This window comes from Mus musculus, chromosome 1, assembly GCF_000001635.26.
Source record: "Mus musculus strain C57BL/6J chromosome 1, GRCm38.p6 C57BL/6J".
Lineage (NCBI taxonomy): Eukaryota > Metazoa > Chordata > Mammalia > Rodentia > Muridae > Mus > Mus musculus.
The window spans coordinates 83,394,638-83,416,734 of record NC_000067.6 but is presented as its reverse complement, the minus strand read 5'-3'; the positions used below and the strand labels follow the sequence as shown (position 1 = coordinate 83,416,734).

At 39.7% G+C, this 22,097-nt stretch overlaps 1 protein-coding gene across 5 annotated transcripts in view; it reads left to right on the top strand.

The window, feature by feature from the left end:
* Positions 1-8,323: 8,323 nt before the first annotated feature.
* Sphkap (SPHK1 interactor, AKAP domain containing) overlaps positions 8,324-22,097 on the top strand; it is a 152,970-nt gene continuing 139,196 nt past the window's right edge. For 2 of the 5 annotated variants that reach the window (NM_172430.4, NM_001356547.1), the window contains exon 1: positions 8,535-8,755. In NM_172430.4, the coding sequence (NP_766018.3) occupies positions 8,724-8,755 (32 nt within the window). In that variant the 5' untranslated portion in view covers positions 8,535-8,723. Of the gene's footprint in view, positions 8,756-9,017; positions 9,405-22,097 lie in introns of those variants that run through there. The other 3 variants (XM_006496577.4, XM_006496575.4, XM_006496576.4) reach the window with 3 other exon arrangements.

The following is a 22,097-nucleotide window of genomic DNA, read 5'->3' as shown; positions in this document are numbered from 1 at the left end:
TCGTAAGTATTGTGAGATAGTTCTCACATCTGTGAGAGACAAAAGAGATATAAGCCAGGAATCTTTCATCTAGTTTACATTTACAATAACAAACTGTAAAAATTATAGTACAATATCACAACATAACAACGTCATATTGATATTGATAAAATGAAAATTATACAGTGTTTCCTTGCAAATCCACTTCTCTGCTCCATCTTAGCAATGTTTCTATGAGTTTGCAGTTGCCTAACATACTACATGTCACTTAACATGCAGAACAGGCCTGTTACATAAGTACAACCACAGAGAACATAACCACTGGATATCTTTTTTCACTCACCTTGATTTCCTATAGGACCATCCAGATCTTTTTAGAAACTGTGATTTTAATTTTGTTTTGTTTTGCTCAATTGTACTTTCAGTCTATCAGTTTGTTTAGCCAACTAGCTCATGAAGGATATCTGTGCCATTTCCAGATTTGTAATAAAACTTTTACAAACATTTGTATATTGAGCTAGTGTGAAAACAAAGGTTATTTTCTATGAGGTATACACTGGGACACAACTGTTGGGCTCAGCTAGTGTTTTTAAATTCTTCCAAACTGTTTCAGAGTGATTTCCATGGTTTACATTTCTAAGTAGTGGATGACGGATGGTAGACTCTTAATTTTAAACAGTCATTGGTTTTGTTACTCTCTTTCATTCCATCATTCTGACAGGCATACAGTGAAATATGGTGGTTTCTGCTTGCAACTTTCTGATAGACAGTAATGTTGATATTTTATTATGAGGTGTTTTTTTTTTTTCATATAAACCTTCTTTGCTGGAATGACTACTTCTGTCCCTGTTCATTGTTTAGTTAGAAAATGAATTTGTCTGCATTTGAATTTTAACAAGTTTTATAAATATATCCTACTTTTTACTCTTTCACCAAATACATTATTTGCAAACAGAGTCTCCCAGCTAACAAATCATCTTTAAACCTTTTCAACTAAGTGTTTCTCAGATTGAATAATACAATGAACTTAACAAATTTTCTTTTTGTAGATTGTACTTTTAGTATAAAAATTAAGTTTTCTTTCTTAGTCTTAGATCTCAAAGATTTTTACTTATGTTATATGATCATTATATTTTAGTTTTGTTTCTGATATTTAAAGTCTATGATCTACAATAAGATGTTTTTTATAGTGACAGATAATCATCATTTTTAAAAATTTTTTATTAGGTATTTTCTTCATTTACATTTCCAGTGCTATCCCAAAAGTCCCCCCATACCCTCCCCCCTGACTCCCCTACCCACCCACTCCCACTTCTTGGCCCTGGTGTTCCCCTGTACTGAGACATATAAGGTTTGATCGACCAATGGGCCTTGATAATCATCATTTTTAATTAGATATTTTCTTTATTTACATTTCAAATGTTGTCCCCTTTCCTAGTTTCCCCTCCGAAAATCACCTATCCACCCCCCCGCCCCCCCCCCCACACACACACCTGCTCTCCAACCTGCCCACTCCATCTTCCTGGCCCTGCCATTTCCCTGTACTGGGGCATAGAACCTTCACAGGACCAAGGGCCTCGCCTCCCATTGATGACCGACTAGGCCATCCTCTGCTACATATGCAGCTAGAGCCATGAGTCCCACCATGTGTTTTCTTTGATTGGTGGTTTAGTCCCAGGGACCTCTGGGGTTACTGGTTAGTTCATATTGTTGTTCCTCTATGGGGCTGCAAACCCCATCAACTCCTTGGGTACTTTCTCTAGCTCCTTCATTGGGGACCCTGTGTGTTGTCCAATAGATGGCTGTGAGCATCCACTTCTGTATTTGTCAGGCACTGGCAGAGCCTCTCAGGAGACAGCTTTATCAGGATCCTGTCAGCAAGCTCTTGTTGGCATCTGCAATAGCGTCTGGGTTTGCTGGTTGTTTATGGGGTGGATCCCCAAGTGGGGTAGTCTCTGGATGGTCATTCCTTCAGTCTCTGCTCTGAACTTTGTCTCTGTAACTCCTTCCATGGGTATTTTGTTCCCCCTTCTAAGAAGGATTCTGAGCTTCTGGGCTAATATCCACTTATCAGTGAGTGCATATCATGTGTGTTCTTTTATGATTGGGTTACCTTACTTAGAATGATATCCTCCAGATCCATCCATTCGCTTTGAATTTCATAAATTCATTGTTTTTAATAGCTGTGTAATACTCCATCATGTAAATGGACCACATTTTCTGTATCCATTCCACTGTTAAAGGGCATCTGTGTTCTTTCCAGCTTCTGGCTATTATAAATAAGGCTGTTATAAAGGTAGTGGAGCATGTGTCCTTATTACCAGTTGGAGCATTTTCTGGGTATACGTCCAGGAGTAGTTTTGCTGGATCTTCCGGTAGTACTATGTCCAATTTTCTGAGGAACCCCCAAACTGATTTCTTGAGTGGTTGTACCAGCTTGCAATCCCACCAGCAATGGAGGAATGTTCCTCTTTCTCCACACCCTTGTGAGCATCTGCTGACACCTGAGTTTTTGATCTTAGCCATCTGACTCGATGTGAGGTGAAATCTCAGGGTTGTTTTGATTTGCATTTCTCTGATGACATCATTTTTTAATACACTAGTGACAAGACTGTACAGCATCATCTGTAGAGAATGGGTCAACTTATCTGTTTTTCCATTGGGTTATTCTGAAACATTGTAAAAAAAATCATTGGACGTATTGTGTTGTATTTGTATTGATTTTTTTCTGTTTAATTTATTTTTGCATCCATCTCTGTCAAATACATGCCTGGAATTACTCTAATATTATGTCCTGAAGTGTTATAGACTAATTTCTATTCTTCTTTGATTTTCTAATAGCATTTTAGTTTTTCTGGCTCTCTTCCACTTTTATGTACATTTTAGTATAATCCTGTTGGTATCTATAAAATACTCTTGCAGCATAGGAAATATATCAAACCTACCATGAGTCTGAAGAAGTTTGATATCTTTACTGTGATGAGTTTCCAATTCCTGGCACAGCAGGGACCTGTAACTCTCCATAGTCTCTGATTTCTTCCATTAGAATCTCATCACTTTTAAACACCAATCTGTATATGTTTTATTAGATATTGGGCTGAGTACTTCATTGTTTTTCTTTTGAGTAAATTTAAACGATACTTTAAATTCAATGTTGACACAGTCAATATGAGTATAAAAGATAGTAGTTTATATTTTGATCTTTTATTCTGAGACTTTGTAAAGAGATTTGAGTTCTAGGTTTATTTTCCTTAAAATCAACAATATATATATTTTTAATGAATATGGTGTCACGTGCCTGGAATCCTGGCAAGCAGGAGGCTGAGGCAGGTCATAAGCTTTCAGGCTATCAAGAATACCAAAATTGTGTGTGTGTTTGTGTGTGTTTGTGTGTGTGTGTGTGTGTGTGTGTGTGTCTCTGTCTGTCTGTCTGTCTGTCTGTCTGTGTATAGCAGAGCAATTTTACTTCTTCCTGGCTAAGTTGCTTGTTTTTATCTCTTTCTTTCTTGCCTATTTCATGAGCCAGCACTTTTAGTACAGTATTGATTGAATGTGGACAGGATGGATAACCATGTCTGCTTTTCCTTTTTAGGGAGAGCGGTGTAGTTTTTTCTCACTGTGTAATATACAGGGTTCTGGAAGTTGCTTTTCATCAAACGAGTTCCTTTAATATTCCTATTTTTCTGAGCACTTTTGTCAAAAGTGAGCATTGGATTTTGCCATATTTTTTTCTTGCTTTACCTGATATGATTATGTTTATTTTTTAACCTGTGAGTACAGAAAATTATAGTGATCAATATGATTTTCAAATTTGAGACTATCCTCACACCCTTAAAGTAACTTCTGCTTTAGAGCTAAAGAGCAGGAGTTAAGAGCATACTGTTCTTGCAAGGAACCAAGTTCAGTTCCCAGCACTCATGTCAGGTGGTTCACAACTCATTGAGAACCTATTCCTCCAGTTCCAGGGGATGCAATCCTCTCCTCTGGACTCCATGAACACCTGCATTCATGTGCACATACCAAAGGCACAGATGCATAAACACACACACACACACACACACACACACACACACACACACAATTAAAAAAATAGAAAACAAATAAATTTTTAAAACTAATTCCTACTTGACTGAGTATTTATGTCTGGGTCTCTAGCCTGCAGTTTTCTATTTATCTTCTCTGATTTGGATTTCTAGATACACTAGTGCCCTAAAATGAATTCGGATCACTCTTCATGTGATTTCATCAAGTCACTTTTAATTTATCTTTAAATATTTGAATGAACTCTTTTTTATTATTTAATTTTATTTTTTTACTTATTCACTTTACATCTCACTCACTGCCCCACCCCAGGTCACTGGTTGCCCCCTCCCACAATCCTTCTCCCCATCCCCTTTTCTCTTCTCCTCTGAGAAGGTGGAGCTCCCCCTAGATATCCCTTCACCCTAGCACTTCAAGTCTCTGTGAGGCTAGGTGCTTCACTGGGCCAGACAGGGCAGCCCAGCTAGAAGAACACACCCCATGTACAGGCAATAGCTTTTGGGATAGCCCCCATTCCAGTTGTTCGGGACCCACATGAAAACCAAGCTGCACATCTGCTATGTATGTGCAGGGAGACCTAAGTCCAGCCCATGTGTGCTCTTTGGTTGGTGTGAACGAATTCATTAATGAAACTATCTGGGCCTGAAGATTTCATTTTTAAGAGGACTTTCTCTAATTAAAAATCCAATTTCCTTGGTAGATTTGGAGCTTCTGGTATCAAAAGTGTCTATGCTATACCAGTTCAGTTTACATAATATGTCCATTTCCTACAACCACTTTAACAAACTATCACACCGAGGACAATTTAAGAGCAACAGAAATATAACATTCTGCACTTCTGAAGACTGGAAGTCCAGAACAAAGATGTCAACAGGTCCTTGCTCCCTGTGACACCTCTGGCGACACAGAGAAGACACCTTCCAGCTGATTGTCCAACTCTTCATTTGGGTGGCTATGTGACTTCACCTCCACCTTCTTTGTTACAGGATATTTATTCTCTGGTGTCTCCTAAGATCACTGCCATTCTATGCCTATGCATAAATTCCCCTGTCTGTGCAGACATCAGTCATATTGCATTCAGTATTATTTGAATACTTCAACTTACCTGGAAGGTCTGAGACATATATCTATTTCACAGCTGATTGGTAATCCATGCCTTCTGAATGTTCTGTCAGTCTAATAAAAGCTTATCAAATTTATTGAACCTTGCGAAAAATGCAACTCTTTATTTCACTCATCATCATCATCACCACCACTACCACCATCATTAAACTTCTTTGATTTCTTTTTTTAATTTATTTTTTAATTAGGTATTTTCTTCATTTACATTTCAAATGCTATCCCAAAAGTCCCCCAGACTCTGCCCCCACCCACTCCTTTAACCACCCACTCCCACTTCTTGGCCCTGGTGTTCCCCTGTACTGAGGCATATAAAGTTTGCAAGACCAAGGGGCCTCTCTTCCCAATGATGGCCAACTAGGCCATCTTCTGATACATATGCAGCTAGAGACACGAGCTCCGGGGGGTACTGGTTAGTTCATATTGTTGTTCTACCTATAGGGTTGAAGACCCCTTTAGCTCCTTGGGTACTTTCTCTAGTTCCTCCATTGGGGGCCCTGTGTTCCATCCAATAGCTGACTGTGAGCATCCACTTCTGTGTTTGCCAGGCCCCGGCATAGCCTCACAAGAGACAGCTATATCAGGGTCCTTTCAGCAAAATCTTGCTGGTGTAGCAAATGGATGGACCTGGACGACATCATCCTGAGTGAGGTAACCCAATCACAAAAGAACTCACATGATATGTACTCACTGATAAGTGGATATTAGCCCAGAAACTTAGAATACCCAAGATTCAAGATACAAATTGCAAAACACATGAAACTCAAGAAGAACGAAGACCAAAGTGTGGACACTTTGCCCCTTCTTAGAATTGGGAACAAAACACCCATGGAAGGAGTTATAGAGACAAAGTTTGGCGCTGAGACGAAAGGATGGACCATCTAGAGGCTGCCATACCCAGGGATCCATCCCATAATCAACTTCATTGCTTTCTGATCTTGGTTAATTGTATGCGGCTTTGTGCATACGTGCACATGCTCAGGAGTACAAGTGAGTTTGGAGATCAGACAATGACTTAAGGATTTATTTGTCTCTTGCTACCAGTGAGATTCAAAGCATTCTCCAGCATGTTGTTTTTTCCATGGGTCCCCAGTATCAATGTCAGTTTGGCACTATTGCTATTGCAAGTCAAATACTTTCTTTCCCGAACTGCTCCTTCCGAGACCCATGGCCTTCTTGGTTTGGCATTATTTTACACTGCTTTTCTCTCTGCATCCTTGAGAAAGAAGGTTACATCACCAATTGGTACTTTTCTTACATATTCATTTGGTGCAAAGTAACTTCCAATCAGGCCTGCTTAATAGTTTCTAGGAGATGAAATACACATTGAACTTAAAGTATTTTTTAAAGTTTTCTTTAGATACCCTCCTCTTTGGTCCCTATATTTTGAAGTGTATAGGGGAGAGTTTGCTTGGTCTTTGCTGGTTTGCTGTTTTGCTTTGAAATGAGATCTTGTTCTGCATCTCATGATGAAGCCCATGCTGGCCTGCCACTCATACAGGGGCCTGAGCAAGCCTAAAAATGTAAGCCTGTAGGATGGCTTGCCAGCCAGTGTTTCTTCTGTTCTTGATTTTGCTTCTTCTTTTTTTTTTCCCCATTATGTGATTTCAATTATTTTAAATTTGCATACTGAGTTTGGCTTTCTGCCCCAGGATATTGTTCCAAATCTGAGGATACTCAGGCAAACCTGACCTGCCTTTTCAAATCATTTTACCAAACATTAGATGTCCTCACAGATGTGGAAATTGCTGATACAAGAGACCAACTCTACTTTTATAATACCTGTTTATAAAAATGTGAAGGATTGTTTTAACATCTCTGTCATGTCAGTTCAGGGTTCCTACTAATTGCTTTGTGTGTTTTTATTAGTTATTAGCCTGATACATAATGTCCTCACAAACCTGATGACTTAGGATAATATGTCTGAAGCCTGAGTCTTACTTAATTGCTTTAGCTAGCTTCTTGCAGGTCAAAGCAGGCAGGACAATGCTGCTCTATTACTGCCAGTACATTAGCTTATTAGGCTCCCAGATTACTTCTGAAGGGATAGTGGTCCACACCTCAGCCTTGCTAGGTAGTTCCTTTCTGGTCTAACTGATAGCTCTGTGGCTATGTCTCCAAAGATGTGCACCAAGGCTGCTACATGACCTCATTACTTCTGAGCTTTAGGCCTCCTCTAAATTGCCACCAAGGTTCTCTAAGGGCTATACAGAGCTCAAAATCTCCCCACCTTCTTTGCTCTCATAACATCTATCTGGGTGGTATTGTGGCTGGTTAGGAGAACCCTCTATTGGTGCCAATTTGTGGAGATGTCAATTGCTTCTTCCTGGAAGGGATGAAAGTCCTGATCCATGCTTAGTCTTTCTTGCACAATTGACCCTACGAGTGACTTGCATCCTTCCAGCTCAGGACACTGGAATATGAACTTCCCCCATAGCCTTTGGTGTTACAGTTTAGAGTGGGATTTTCTCCTCTAACATTCAGCCATCATGAAGCAGGTATCTGTGCATTTTCTGCCTGTCTAGGCTGTTTCTGTCATTTGGCTAGAGACCCCCACTACATTCTTTGCATGGTCAGGCCCCTAGTTGTTCTCCTTGCTTCTGCCAGAATTTTTCTATATACAATTCATAATATGGAGAGTCCTAGTTAGACTTGCAAGAAGCAAAAGGGGAAATTTTATTTATCTCATCTTCCCATTCCTGGAAGTCTCAGGGTATTCATTTTTAGTTTGCTTTTCAATTCAAAAAGAAAGGGCACAAGGTTCCATGCCCTCTTTTTAACAGAGAGTTGCTATCATCAGTGTCTTGATTTCTTTCTTTAAAAAAAAAGTCTGTTTCTGCTCAAAGAGATGCTGAGCAGACAATAGAGCATCAGTAAATCTTGCCTTCGGTTCTGAAAGCTGCCTCAGAAGGATGGCCACTGTCGCGAGTTTTTGAAACTTTTATCTCCTCATAGGGTCAAACAGGTGAGAGATGATGGTGTCCCATTTAAGGAAAATGAGTTACATGGAGACAGGAGAGAGTTAAAACAGGACAGAGGCTTAGAAGAAAGCAAAGGAGCTGGATACATTGACACAAGTGACCACGCCTGCACCTCCTGTTTTGTTGTAGAGGACAAATAGAGGGTCTTCAAGGGGATGTGTGTGCCACCAGTAGGGGCAGCGGGAAGCCAGAACTGCCAGAAGTGAGCCTGTAAATGCAGCCAAGTGGATGAACAACTTCAGGGCTGAGACTTGGTGTTCACCAGAGAAAGCAAGGGGCGGGACTGGACTAAGGGGAGGGGAGTGAGCAGGGAGCAACAGCGAAAGGCACAGAAGGCAGTCAGTCCCCCGAGACCTGGGAGGGAGGCGGGAATTAGGCTGAAGGGTCAAGTCCAGCCAGCAGTTTTCAAGATCTGAGCAGACCACAGGAGGCGCCACCAGGACATCTCTGCAGCGCTTGGTGGCCAGGGAGGAGCGAGCATCAATCTCCGCTGCGGGTCTCAGTCACTGCTGCTCCAGCCTGCACGTCTCTGTCCTCGCGCAGGGCGCTCAGGCTTCTTAGCCTTCGCCTGCGCTGTCAGCTTTTCTCTGCCTGCGGTCAACCATGGATGTCAACTCCCGGCTTTCTGTGCAAAGGTAAGACTCGCTTCTCCATATGCCTAATGTGATGTCTCTCAAACTCCGCTGGGCACTAGAGATCATAGGCAAAGTTGCTTTCCACCCTTTGCTCTCCTTAGAGATTCCCACGGAGAAGTCAAGTTCCTGCACGACTGATCCTTGGGATCGGCCCTTGAGAGGTGGGGGTGAGGGGTGGGGGCTTCAATTCTGTTAGCTACCCCACTGGGCGCCCGGCTGGGTGGGGCCTGTGTGCTGGAGCCAGGTGCCTGCCTCTAAGGCTGGGGGAGGGGGGGCTGGGGGCGGGTAGTGGTGGTGAGGTCTCCTCTGCCAGGCGAGGTATCTGGGGAATCGGGCTTTTAGTGTTATATTACCTGGAGCAGTTTTGCGCCTTGACTTGGAATGCGTTCCAAGGTGGAGAACAGAGACCTGAGGGATCAAGACCAAAGCTGATTTACCTCCAGTTCTGTTGACCTTAACCTGGGTTAGTGTTTGGGGCTTTGGAGTGAGCTACAAGGTCTTGTAGGCTTGGGGAGGGGGAGATCTCTTAGATCTCTCACTGGCACTAACCTGAGCCCACCTGTAATCCTGGGCAGAGGAGACCTCTTTGGTCCTTTAGCATCTCTGAAGCGCTAGTTCCACCTAGTGTCTGAGTCCCTTCCCCAGACCGGTAAGTCCAGCCACCTGAAAGACGTGGTTACAATGTTTTGTTGTTTGGTCTTGTGTTTCCTCTCTCTTTCCTCCTGTTCTGCTCTACTCCGGACCCAGCTGGAGAATTCAGTACTCTATGACTTTTGTTCTTCTCCCTAAAAAATATCCGGGTTGAACCGAGTCTATCTCTCAGGTGCCCAACTGAGCAGGTAGCTTTGAGCCCTTTGTGCTCTCTGCCCAGCAGGAAACTGAGCATTCGCAGTTCACACCTAGAGCTCCTAGTACTGTTGAATGCTGCAGCCTGGGCTGCCATGCTGAGATCCCACAGGCCCACCTTTCAACTCCACCGAGGCTCAGGGCTAATCTTTTAGGCTCTTACTTCTTATCTCCCCACCCCAACTCACCCCACCCCAACCAACCCCAAAAAACTAAGGTAGTTTTCAGCTGACACTGTCAAGCACTGAAATAAACAAGTTGAGCTAGAATTCTTGGGTTGCATAGGAACATAGGAAGACCCAATACTCACAGGCTAAGGCTCACAGACAGTAGCCAAGATAGAGGGAGAGCTGGGATAAGGCTGGGGGTACAGCAGGTTACATATTGCCTTTCAAAGGATCAGAGCCTTCCATCTATATCTGCAAGTGTTCGTGTTGTGTGATAGAACTAGTCTCCCCAGCGTCCCATCCATCACCCACCTCTGTAAATCTAGCAAAGGACTTTGAGGTTTCTATACAATGCCTGGAGCCTAAGTGAGGCTCTAGCTCTCTGGCTCAAATGGGAACAGATGAACACTGAGTCTCTCTATTTCAGCCTCATGTCTGGAAAAGCAAGTATAGAGCTATGGGAGGGAAGATTTTAAAAGCCTTAAAATTAACCATTGTTGTCGATGTAGGTAAAAGTTCAACAACGTTTTAAAAGTTGAGCTAGAGGTTTGCTGTTTACTGTCTGGAGAAATGCTTCTTTGAATTGAAGTGTTCAGGGCTAAGGATACAGCTCATTTATAAAGCTCCATCCAGCCTTGCATACATGAGGCCCTAAGTCCCATCTTCAGTTTCTACCCCCATTCCTACAAACTGAAATGGTGAACTAAGTAGTCCCCCAATTCCAAAAAATAAAAATTAAAAATTAAAAAAATCTTTTTAAAAGGTGTTTTTCATAACGAATTGTTTACTTTAAAGCTATCTTTTCAGATCGTCAGGAGTGTGGCTCAATCCTGACTCAATTTCCATCTAATCCTGGAACATTTCCTAAAGGATTAGAAATAAAGCATTCCGATAACTTACTGAGATCTTTTATGGGGTGGCGACAGAGGTGGCTTTATAAAGAGCAAGCAAACTAATTGAAGGCCCACATCTGAATCTTGATAGCATATCTCCAGAAATAAACCTTCTGACTATTACCACTTACTTACCAAGAAACATCGCCTCTCCCCTAAGTCAGAATAATAGTCTCATCTCTTGGAGCATCTTTGTTCATTTCTTTGCTTTAGTGCAGGTAAGAATCCCAATTTCTCTCTCATCAGATCTCATGAGAGGCCATGGGAATTAACTTTCCACATATATGTGAAAGCAGAATTAGAATTTGAACTGATACCTGTATGCCTTGTATTAATCACTAGACTTATTTAGGCAAGCTTGAGTTTTGAAGAACTGGCAGTTGGATATTCTACACAAGTGTTTTTGAGAAAGTGGCAAAATGATCAAGTAATAACAAATCATTATAGATCAAGCATATATTGTGCAGATCAGAAACACTCTCAGTATTTAATAAAGTTAAGTCAGTGATTAAAATAACAGCATTTCGTTTAAGTAAGATAAAATAATTTAGACATCTATTCAGTAATGAGCAGAAAAAACAACAAGATTTCGGGGAAATGGTTTAATTATAGGATATTTTGTGCTGTTAGAATTTTTTTACTTGCTTGGTGATTTCAGGTAAAACAGAATATAACTGGGACACTAATCCAGCAATACTCTGTGGTGTATCATCTCAGACCAGAATTTGATTAATAATTTGGTAACTTTAAAACATGGCTTTTTAACAATGAAAATGTTGACAGTTCTACGAGATATTATAATCTATTAACCTTGTATTTGCAAAAGTTTCACCTTATTTTCACTGTGATGATTTTAATTTTCAAATATATAAGTTGTATGAAGCAGATTAAAGACTTTTTTTTTCTTTTCCATTTTTTATTAGGTATTTAGCTCATTTACATTTCCAATGCTATAGCAAAAGTCCCCCATACCCACCCACCCCCACTCCCCTTCCCACCCACTCCCCCTTTTTGGCCCTGGCGTTCCCCTGTACTGGGGCAAAGACTTTTAAAAACCTCTGCAAAGAGAAGCCCGAAAATGTCTCCAGGAAGAAAATCAGGCACTAGAGAAATCAATATCCTTTGCAGCAGATGTATTATAAACCCAGAATTTCATGCTCTTTTCTGGCTAGTAGTCTGGTAGAAATAAAATGTTTAAAAGAAAATGAAGGCTTTTGCTTCGGTTTGGCTACTTTTACAGCTAAAAGTTTTGGAAACACTTATTCACTTATTTGTTTTATGAAGTTTATTTCCCTAAATCACATAATTAGGTGTTTGGAAAAAAAAAAGAATCGAGGTTCTCTCTTAAGTGATTCTTGTAGCTGTTATTCCTGCACCACAGCTACCCTTTACAGACGAAAGTCAATATCATCTACATAAGCAACTGTGTACAGAATCACATTTAGAATTTATTAAGTGTCATTTCATATATTAGATTATTTGATCATTGCATCCCTGGGAGTTAATTATAGCAGATATTACTTCTACTTGCTAGCAATACCTTTGAAGCAAAAGGAAATTAAATAAAGTAAATACCAGATTTAAAAGTCCACATACATGACACCTAGGACACCTCAAAGTCCTTTGGCTTCAAGTCTAGCCTTTTTTTTTTTCTTTCTTGTATTGGCTATGAAATCACAGTTGTTTTTTATAGGAGAGAAGAAATGATGGCCTGGCCATAATGGTAACATCATTCTCAGACATATAGGGGCAGCCGGGATGCAAGATGATCTTCAAAGCACAAGCCTTGAAATGCCCTTTTAAAAAAAAGTTACAAACAAAACATTTCAATAGAGTTTATTTAGGGCATGGGGAGGGGGTTAAATAGAGACAGAGAAAGGCAGAGAGAGAGAGAGAGAGAGAGAGAGAGAGAGGAGTAGAGGTCAGCCATGAGCACAGAGCAGGGAGGGGAATGGGGAGAGAGGGGGGAAAGGCGGAGAGAGCAAGAGCAAGAGAAGAGCAAAAATCATTTTTTATCTATGCCACATTTGAGCTAGAATTGGAAGTTGAAGAGTTATTCTCTTTCTCAATATTCATTTACATTTTTATACTATATAGAGTTGTTCTTTTTGTTTATAGAATGCTGGATTCTATTTTAATCACATACTTTTTATATGGGCCTTTGAAGAAGAACCCAAAAGTTTATTTTGAAATATATGTGTTTGGGTGTGTGCATGTGTGTGCAAACATATATGTTTGTATGTGTGTTTGTTGCATTTATATGCTTGTATATTTGTGGGGATATTCATATATATTTGTGTGGTGTGTTATTGATTTCATTGTCTTGTCATTTTTATTTTACTCAACCTAAAGTTTAATTTAGCAACACATCACTCATATTGTTAGGACCAAGGGGGGGGGACCCTACTTTTAAAGTACCAAAACAACTCCAAACTGCATACTAAGCTAAAGCCGCCCAATAATATATTTTAGTAAATGTTTATAGGTTTTCGAATTCATAGAAAGACAGAAATGCAGGGTCATAGCTTCATTTCTATGTCCTCTTTACAAAGAGGAAGGTTTGGTCAGCTCGTGTGTGTGTGTGTGTGTGTGTGTGTGTGTGTGTGTGTGTGTGTGTGTTGGGGATGGGTCATGTTAAGGTCACATGCAGCCTTGAGTCATTGAATGTAACATTCTCTTCTCAGATCCAGCTTTGAGCTGCATTGGGTATTCCCCAGTTCATAAAAGGCAGGGAACTACCACTCCAGAAGTAACTTCCTAGAGAAAGAGACCCTAGGAGTTCAGAATCTATTCAAACATACAAGATTCGAAGTGTCAACAGTGCTTCTGAGTAAAGGGCACGTGATAAAGAAACAGGAATTCTCAAAGTAATTTCTAATCAAAACACCGTTAAAAATACTCATGATGTCTACCAATAATGTTTTACCTTACTGGCACCTCTTATGGGCACATGCCTCCATCTCTGTGGTTCCTGTAAGCCATCTCTCACAGAGCTCCTTGTCCATAAGGGATTCTCATGGCTAGTATTGTCTGTCTGTGAGAGAGTTCTCTACATGGAACTTTAGGGAGGAAGGAAGAAATGCTGGTGTGTTTGATATTAGAACGTTTATGCCCTCTTCACAAAATAACAGCAGTTACTCTCTATCTAAGGTGCTCATTGGCTCCTCCTAGATTTTCTGACATGCACAGGAACTATAGCAATCATCTGGGTCCTTTTTGTTTATAACCTTCTATAATGCCACCCCTTCTATGATGCCAGTGATGGTCAATTAGGCCTTATAAGAATGAACATGTAACTCCCTAGACAGAACAAAGATCAAGTCATATGAGAGAACTGAAATAGTTCTGCAAGAGAGCTGAGCTTCGAAGAAGGGTCATTTCTCTTTAAGATTGCCCCATGGGTGAAGAGAAACAAGTTTATAGTAAGTGCTTCAAAGGATTGCTCCTTAGTGAAGAAGGCTACCCAGCACCCAAGAGCACCTGCCACCTAGCAGTTATCCTAGAAGAAAGATTTTTAGGAACTCTGTGACTAGTTTTATCACCTGACTAAAGGAGCAATAACAGCACCTGAGAGTCCTGTGAGGTGAGTTGAGATAGCCTTGTGTATGGGGACTGAGTAAAAGTGGCTCTGTTTATGGATTACCTGGTGATCCCACTTAAAAGCAAACAAACAAACAACATCAAAACCTCTAGGTGTGGTCATTGTATTTTCTTTCCTTAACTGATATTTTTAAGATTCTCTGTATTTTTTCTGGCTTATCTTTGTCTAGTCTATATCTTCATATTTAAAGTTACTGAAGACAGTCAAGACAGTCTATTAGGACATACCTTTTAAAATATCACCTAATAATCTCTCTCTCTCTCTCTCTCTCTCTCTCTCTCTCTCTCTCTCTCTCTCTCTTTCTCTTTTCTTCTTTCTTTTGTTTTTTCGAGACAGGGTTTCTCTGTGTAGCTCTGGCTGTCCTGGAACTCACTCTGTAGACCAGGGTGGCCTTGAACTCAGAAATCCACCTGCCTCTGTCTCCCAAGTGCTGGGATTAAAGCATGAGCCACCACTGCCCAGCTAATAATCTCTTTTAATATAACTACCTCACCTATGTGCATTAACATCGTAGATGGGACTAGATTTTCTATTTGTACAATCTGCCTTCTTTTTAAATTTATTTTTCCTCTTGTGTACTTTACTTGTGGTTAATTGGAAAATGCTTATAATTCAATGCTAGCTCCTCTGCTGATTCACTATTTATAGTTTGCTAAAGCAAAAGTTGATACCACAGACATTAGAATGCATATTTTTAAATAATCAGAATGTACTTTCAAATTATAATGTATCCCTTCACATCCAGATTAATTATATATTCAAATTCTTGCCTTTGGTTGGCTTACATTTTATTTTTACGAGTGGCATAAACAATGTATGTTGTCATATTTCTATTAAGTCACTTTAGAATACTCTAAAAAGTTTGATGCATTTTCCTTCACTTTTGAAGTTTTGGATAATTTATTCTCATAACATTGGGCTTTTGTGTGTATTACATAGCTTCTGTTAAAAGCAAGCAAGCAAACAAACAACAACAACAACAAAAACCTTCCTTCAGTATTTCCTGTGGAGAAGGCCTGTTAGCAATGAATGTTAAAACTACTTTCCCTTGACTTTGTGAAACATACTCTTTTTAAGTATATAGCTCAAAATAGAAAGCTATTTTCAAGGAGTTTTTGGGTTAGTGTGCAAAGTAAAGGGATTTCTGTAGCATTTTCTTACATATTTTGGTTTTTCTTGGTCCTTCTCCACTACTCCCCCAACCACCTACGGATCTCCAGCTGGCCCAGTTAGTCCCTTTCCATCCTTTCCATGTCTAGGGTTTTGTGTTGCTTTTTGTTTTGTTGTTCTCCTTTTAAACCCTTCTTTCATGATCACCTTTCTAGTCTCTTCACCTATACCTCCTCCATACACACACACACACACACACACACACACACACACACACACACACACACACATGTAAATCTAAGAGCTACATGGGAAGAAAACATGCATCCTTTTGCCTTTCTGAATGTATAACATTTTAGGAAATCATTTCTGGTTCCATCTATTTCCATGTAAAATCTCATCATTCTATTTTTCTTTGTGATGAATAATATGCAACAGTTGTTACATTGACTACATTCTGTTTATCCACTCATCGGTTGGTAAACATTTGCTTCTTAGTTACTGTGAATAGTAGAGCAATAGATGAGCAAGTATCTCCCCAGAACATGGTAGTTCTATTTTTGTAGGGGTTTGTTTTGTTTTGTTTTTTGCCTTGTTTGTTTGTTTGTTTTAAGAAAACCAGGAGGTGGGCTGGCAAGATGGCTCAGCGGGTAAGAGCACTGTCTGCTCTTCCAAAGGTCCTGAGTTCAAATCCCACCAACCACATGGTGGCTCACAACCATCCGTAATGAGATCTGATGTCCTCTTCTGGTGTGTCTGAAGACAGCTATAGTGTACTTACATATAATGAATAAATAAATCTTAAAAAAAAAAAGAAAAGAAAACCATAAGGCTTTCTAGGGTGGCTAAATGTACTTGCTGGGTTTTTGTGTCAACTTGACACCAGCTGGAGTTATCACAGAGAAAGGAGCCTCCCTTGAGGAAATGCCTCCATGAGATCCAGCTGTAAGGCATTTTCTCAATTAGTGATCAAGGCAGGAGGGCCCATTGTGGGTGGTGCCATTCCTGGGCTGGTAGTCTTGGGTTCTATAAGAGAGCAGGCTGAGCAAGCCAGGGGAAGCAAGCCAGTAAGGAACATCCCTCCATGGCCTCTGCATCAGCTCCTGCTTCCTGACCTGCTTGAGTTCCAGTCCTGACTTCCTTTGGCGATGAACAGCAATGTGGAGGTGTAAGCTGAATAAACCCTTTCCTCCCCAACTTGCTTCTTAGTCATGATGCTTGTGCAGGAATAGAAACCCTGACACTAAGACACTACAGAAGTTTATGATCACACCAGCAGCTCACAGGGTTGATCATTTTCTATGTCATCACCAGCATTTGTTATCATTTATTTTCTTAATGTTAGCCGCTCTTGTCAGGATAAGATGAAATTTTGAAATAATTTTCATATTCATTTTTTATGACTAGAGATATTGAACATTTCCCAAAAATTTATTAGCCATTTGTGTTTTTTCTTTTGAAAACACTCTGTTGAGTTTATTAGACCCATTCATGGGTTGCAAAATTTTGTTTTCTGTATTTAAGTTTTGCAGTTTTATATATTTTAAACATTAAAAACATATCTGCTGTATATGGACAAAGATATTTTCAATATTCTGTAAGTGCTCTGTTCATTCTGGTGTTTGTTTCTTTGCCTTGGAGGTTTTAAATTTAATTTAATCTAATTTGTTCATTATTATCATAATTATTTGTGCTATTAGAGTCCTTTTCAAAAAGTTCTTGTCTATGAGTACATTGATGGCTTTTTGGTTTTGGTTTTGGCTCCTGCAAGCAGTTTCAACATTTCAGGTCTTATATACAAATATTTTTATTAAAAATTTTAAAAATGTATATTATTAAATAATATAAAAATCAATAATCAAAATAAAATTTGGGGTATAATTACTCCCTCCTCCTGAGTTGTCTTTTATAACATCCTCTTCAGGTGTATATACATTGGGGCTAGGGGCTGCCAGTCTTTTCAATAACTAGGGCTCTGAGGGGATGCAGAAGACCTACCATGCCTCTTTATCTTTGCCACTTGGTGTTTCATTATAGCCTTCCCACCTTGGGAGACTGCACCAAACTGAGCAGCGCACTTTTCTCATGATAGAGACACCTCTCCCCGGTGGTGTGCAGGGTGCTGGCTTCTCAGACTATTAACTCCAAACCAACAATGGGAAATATCAGCTTTTGGTTCTCCTTGTCATGCTCCTTTCTCCTCCACAGCCTGCTGTAGCATGTTTATCTCTGACCAGTGCATCTAGTCCTTTGTCATATATCTCCATCTGAATCAACTCTCTCCATTTTGCTGTTCTCATCACAGCATTATTAATTTCCATGTGACCTATCTTTTGTCCCCTCTACTTTCAAGATTTTCTTTGTCTTGTTTTGAGCAATTTGAATATAATGAGCCAAGGAGTGAGATAGCATCTCTATCATATTACTCTGGTGATAGTCTCTAAACTTCTTAGGTCTATAATTTGCTGACATTATTAACTTAGAAAAGGTTCAAGATGACGTCTTCAAATCTACTTCCTACCTTAGTCTATTTCTTGCTTTGCCTCCAACCTCAACCTTCCCTTAGTGGAGGTAATTCAGTTGGTGACTGACAAAGGCCAATATTTCACTGACTTAGAATTTCCATTTGCTTTCATCATACAGCTTTCATGTGAGTTTCCACACTGTCCACTTGGTCTGCCACAGCCATTCAAATGATAATTACTATTTAATTTTCAACAGTTCCAACAATTCTATCATACTTGGTTCTGTTGGTTGTTTTTATCCCTTGGAAGTATTTTCTTTTTTTTTTTTTTTTTTAATTCTTTTGAGAAGCTTGGAATGTTAGTTCCCCACCCAAGTCTGAGGTAGATAGTTGATAAGTAAGACATAGTTTTAGGTGTCCAGTGCTACTATAACAAAGATATATTATATATCTTATTGAGGAAGGCATAGGGGAAGGAATATGAAATGCTCAGCCATTTTGTTGAATTAACAGCCAGGAAACAGAGAGTGGATAAGGATTGTATAGATACTTACATCTCAAGGCCTGCCCTCACCCAGCTCTAAAGCTAGTTATCTTCTAAAGGTTGCCCAGCCTTCCAGAAGGGCTCCACCAGCTGAGTACCAACTGTTCAAATATATTTTTCTATGTGGGACATTTCACATCCACACTATAACAATTTCCTTTTATTCCTTTCATTTTAAATATACAACAAATAGCCAATTTATTGAACTAGTTATTTAAATTTCATAGAACAGCCGCCATGGTTTCAGATACTCAAATTCATTTAAAAAATAATAAATTGTACTGCTTTTCAAAGCAGTTAGGTTTAAAACAACACTTATCTTTGTTACCTCACAGTTCAGAAGCCTGCTGCATCTTGGAATGAGCATAAGTGTCAACAGGACACATCCTTTCATGGAGATTGTACTAAAGGAACTGGGTCCTTCTAATTTCTATAGGCTGCTATACATCAAGCCCCATAGCTACCAACTCCATCTGAAAATCTAGCAGTTCTTGTGTGTTGAGGTCATATAACATCCCTCTGACTCTTAACCTCTGATATCTGACCTTCTCTTCGGCCTCCCTCTTATACTATTAATAATACTGCATCCTAGATAATCCAGTGTAATCTTTGTATACTAAGGCCATCTAATTAATTCCATTTTAAACCTTAATCCTTCTTTGCCCCAGAAAATAACATACTTGTGGCTTCTAAGGACTAGTCACCAAGTTTCTTAGGGATATCACTCTCATGCCTCCCATGGGCAGTAATTGAACTAAAATTTGACATTTGAAATGCTGCATGAATTTTTTTCATTTTTCTCTTCTCTTTCTCCCTCCTTTTTCTTTCCGTCTTTATTAAAGTAAAGAGACAGCACCATTTGTTCTTCTAATATCACAAATGAGTCATTAAGTGTAGTAGAGCTCTAGCCATCAAATTCTCAAGGACTACTCAAATACATGAATGCTATACATGGAGCACTGTTGAAGTCCTTCTTTGAAATATGCTCACTGAAGTGGTCTTGTTATTTAGCAGCTTATTAGGGAATAGAATTAGCTGTCTTCCTAAGTATAGGGTGAGACTGTTCTCGGGTTTCTTTTTGACATATAGCCACATGGTGTAATTTTGTCCAATTCTATATTTTAAGAAAAATAATGACATTAAACCCTAAACTTCACATTTACTGCATTAACTAGCCTGTGCTGCAGATAAAAGAACACTGGTTTGAGAAGCCATTTCAGTAGCATAATACTTGAGAGCAGAGCTTGGTAGAGCAGACTGCTAAAAAAAAAAAAAAAAAAAAAAAAAAAAAAAAAAATCACAGGATCCCCAGGTCTATTCAAGAGTGGTGACATTAAAAGGCCATTTGAGGTTTGTTTGTTTGTTTTGGTTTTGGTTTTTTTTTGGGGGGGGGTGTTGTTGTTGTTGTTCAAGATATAAAAAGATATCAGGAAACACTAGAAACAGATACCCAGGAAGTTGTAATATTTCTCACACAAAAAGATGAGAAGGCAACCAGGATGGTTCTTCTTCAAGATGTCAGTTGACATATTATCACATTCTCAATGCTTGTAGCAAGGAAGGTGCTGAGTATTCCTATACCTGCCTGGATACATGTTGACCTTTCATGCTTATTATAGATTGGTACAGCTAGTTGTCTTGGTAATAGCTTCATTTCTGTAATATAAGAGAATAGGGCAAAAGAGAAAAGGAGGAGGAGATGAGGGAGGAAAGGAAGAAAGAGAGTAGGTAGATGATTCGAAGAGTGGAGAAATGATTTTACAATGTACAAATGGAGCATTGTCAGGCACTGAATTGAAACATCTGTTCCTGGATGAAAGAGGAGGCTTACAAACTTGAAGCGGTACCAGCAAGTGAAGGAAGATCACCATGTCCTGGAAAACATTGCCTTGGAAGATTCTTGAGGTCCCTTCCCAACAGCATAAAATGTTGTGAACAGTGCTGGGGGTGGAAACTTTGAGCAGCCAAAGTGTGAGAGGAGGTTTGTTCAGACTATAGCATTGCATGGAAATGCAGAGAGAGCCCTAGGTTTGCAGGCATCATCACCTATGTTTGGGTGGGCTTTTCAATGATGTAGCCACTTTTAAGTTATTCCTATTCCTTGTAAATACTCCATCACTCATACACCTTTTGATAAGCCAATGGAAAACTTGCCAGTTGACAAATTTCAACATTGGTGCACCATTATTTTGTCTGCCATAGACTCTCTCTGGGGTGATTAGGTAGGTGTGAGTGTGTGTGTGTGTGTGTGTGTGTGTGTGTGTGTGTGTGTTGCATCTCTCCAGGAAGACTGCCACAACACATGTGCCTGTAAGGTAGGGAATTGGTCAGTTGACTACTGGAAATACATCATACATACAGTGTCATCATACACAACAGTGTTTCCCTTAATATTTACCAAGTGCTCAACACTATTTTCTTTGTGTTCTTAGAACTCTCTCTTTTATAACGAAAGAGCTACTGCCCTCTCGAGGGTCATGTGTGATTCTGAAGCTTACTGTAAACCTTTTCTACTGTCGCTTCCTGGTGTGGCTGCCGATTCCCAGATGCTCACTGGCAGGCAGCTGCCTCTCGGCTCACTTTGAAAGTGGGACACCAAGATCTGTTCCATTTGGAGTGCAGTACTAGTGAGTCAGCTTCTTCTGGAACAAAAAGTCTCTCTTTCCTAGGTTTTCACTACCCCCTCATGACACTTTCTCTAAGTAGGGCTGGCTTCCCTACCAACCTCTGTGCTCTGGCTATCTCATTTTTTTTTTAGGTCAAATTACTATAGCAAGATGCATTACAGGTGTGCTTTATACTCCTTGGGATTGATGTTAACAGTAAAGAACTCACTTCATCATATCCTTTCCACTAGATATTGACAGCTTTGAGTGGATGCACAAATAAAATGTAATAAAAATGGCCAAACTGACAGTCTTGTTCAAGTTGAAATAGAGATATATCTTAAGATTAAAGGCTCATACATGTGGATCTAATTGATTTGACTGAGTGTAATTCAAATGTAAAAGAGTCTTTTCTACAAATTAGCACCTATATCATGAAGTCACCAGCACTCTCCCACTTCGTATTTTGAATTGTTAATGTATGTATAACAGAATGGCAAGCACACAAGGCATTTTTCTGTTCTGGGTCTACTTGTGTAGAGTCCTCTGCTTAGAGGCAGACAATGACAGCCTAGAATGTGGGTTGACTTTAGATTGTACAAGGGTTGGTTCATAGAGAAAGCTGAATGTTCTAAATATTTCTAAATATTTTCTGACTTATGTTGATTTCCTCCACAAGGCCACCATTGTTGTTCATGAGATAAATTCCTGAAGGAGTATGTGCTAAAACCCTATTAACATTTTTATATTTAGCACCATACCTGTAACCCAATTAACAAGGCATTTTAACTATAAAATCCTTAGCACAAAAGCGTGGAACCCACTTGGTAAGACCACCCATCATAATCAAAAGTACTTTGTAAACATGCTTTAATGTCTTGCATATCTATGCTTCAGGGAAAATTTCTCGTGAAGTTTTCATGGTTCATTGATGGTGAAATGCAAGTCATGGGTGAAAATTCTTGTTCTAAGATTGAGACAACTCAGTGTCTGTCCTCCCATGCTGGTCATTGATGTGGTGCATAAGCATCATAGCTAGATAGGAATGCCCTTCCTCCTTTGGAAAGCTTGCATGGTGCTTTCTGGTACTGTGAAGGGAGGAATCATTCGG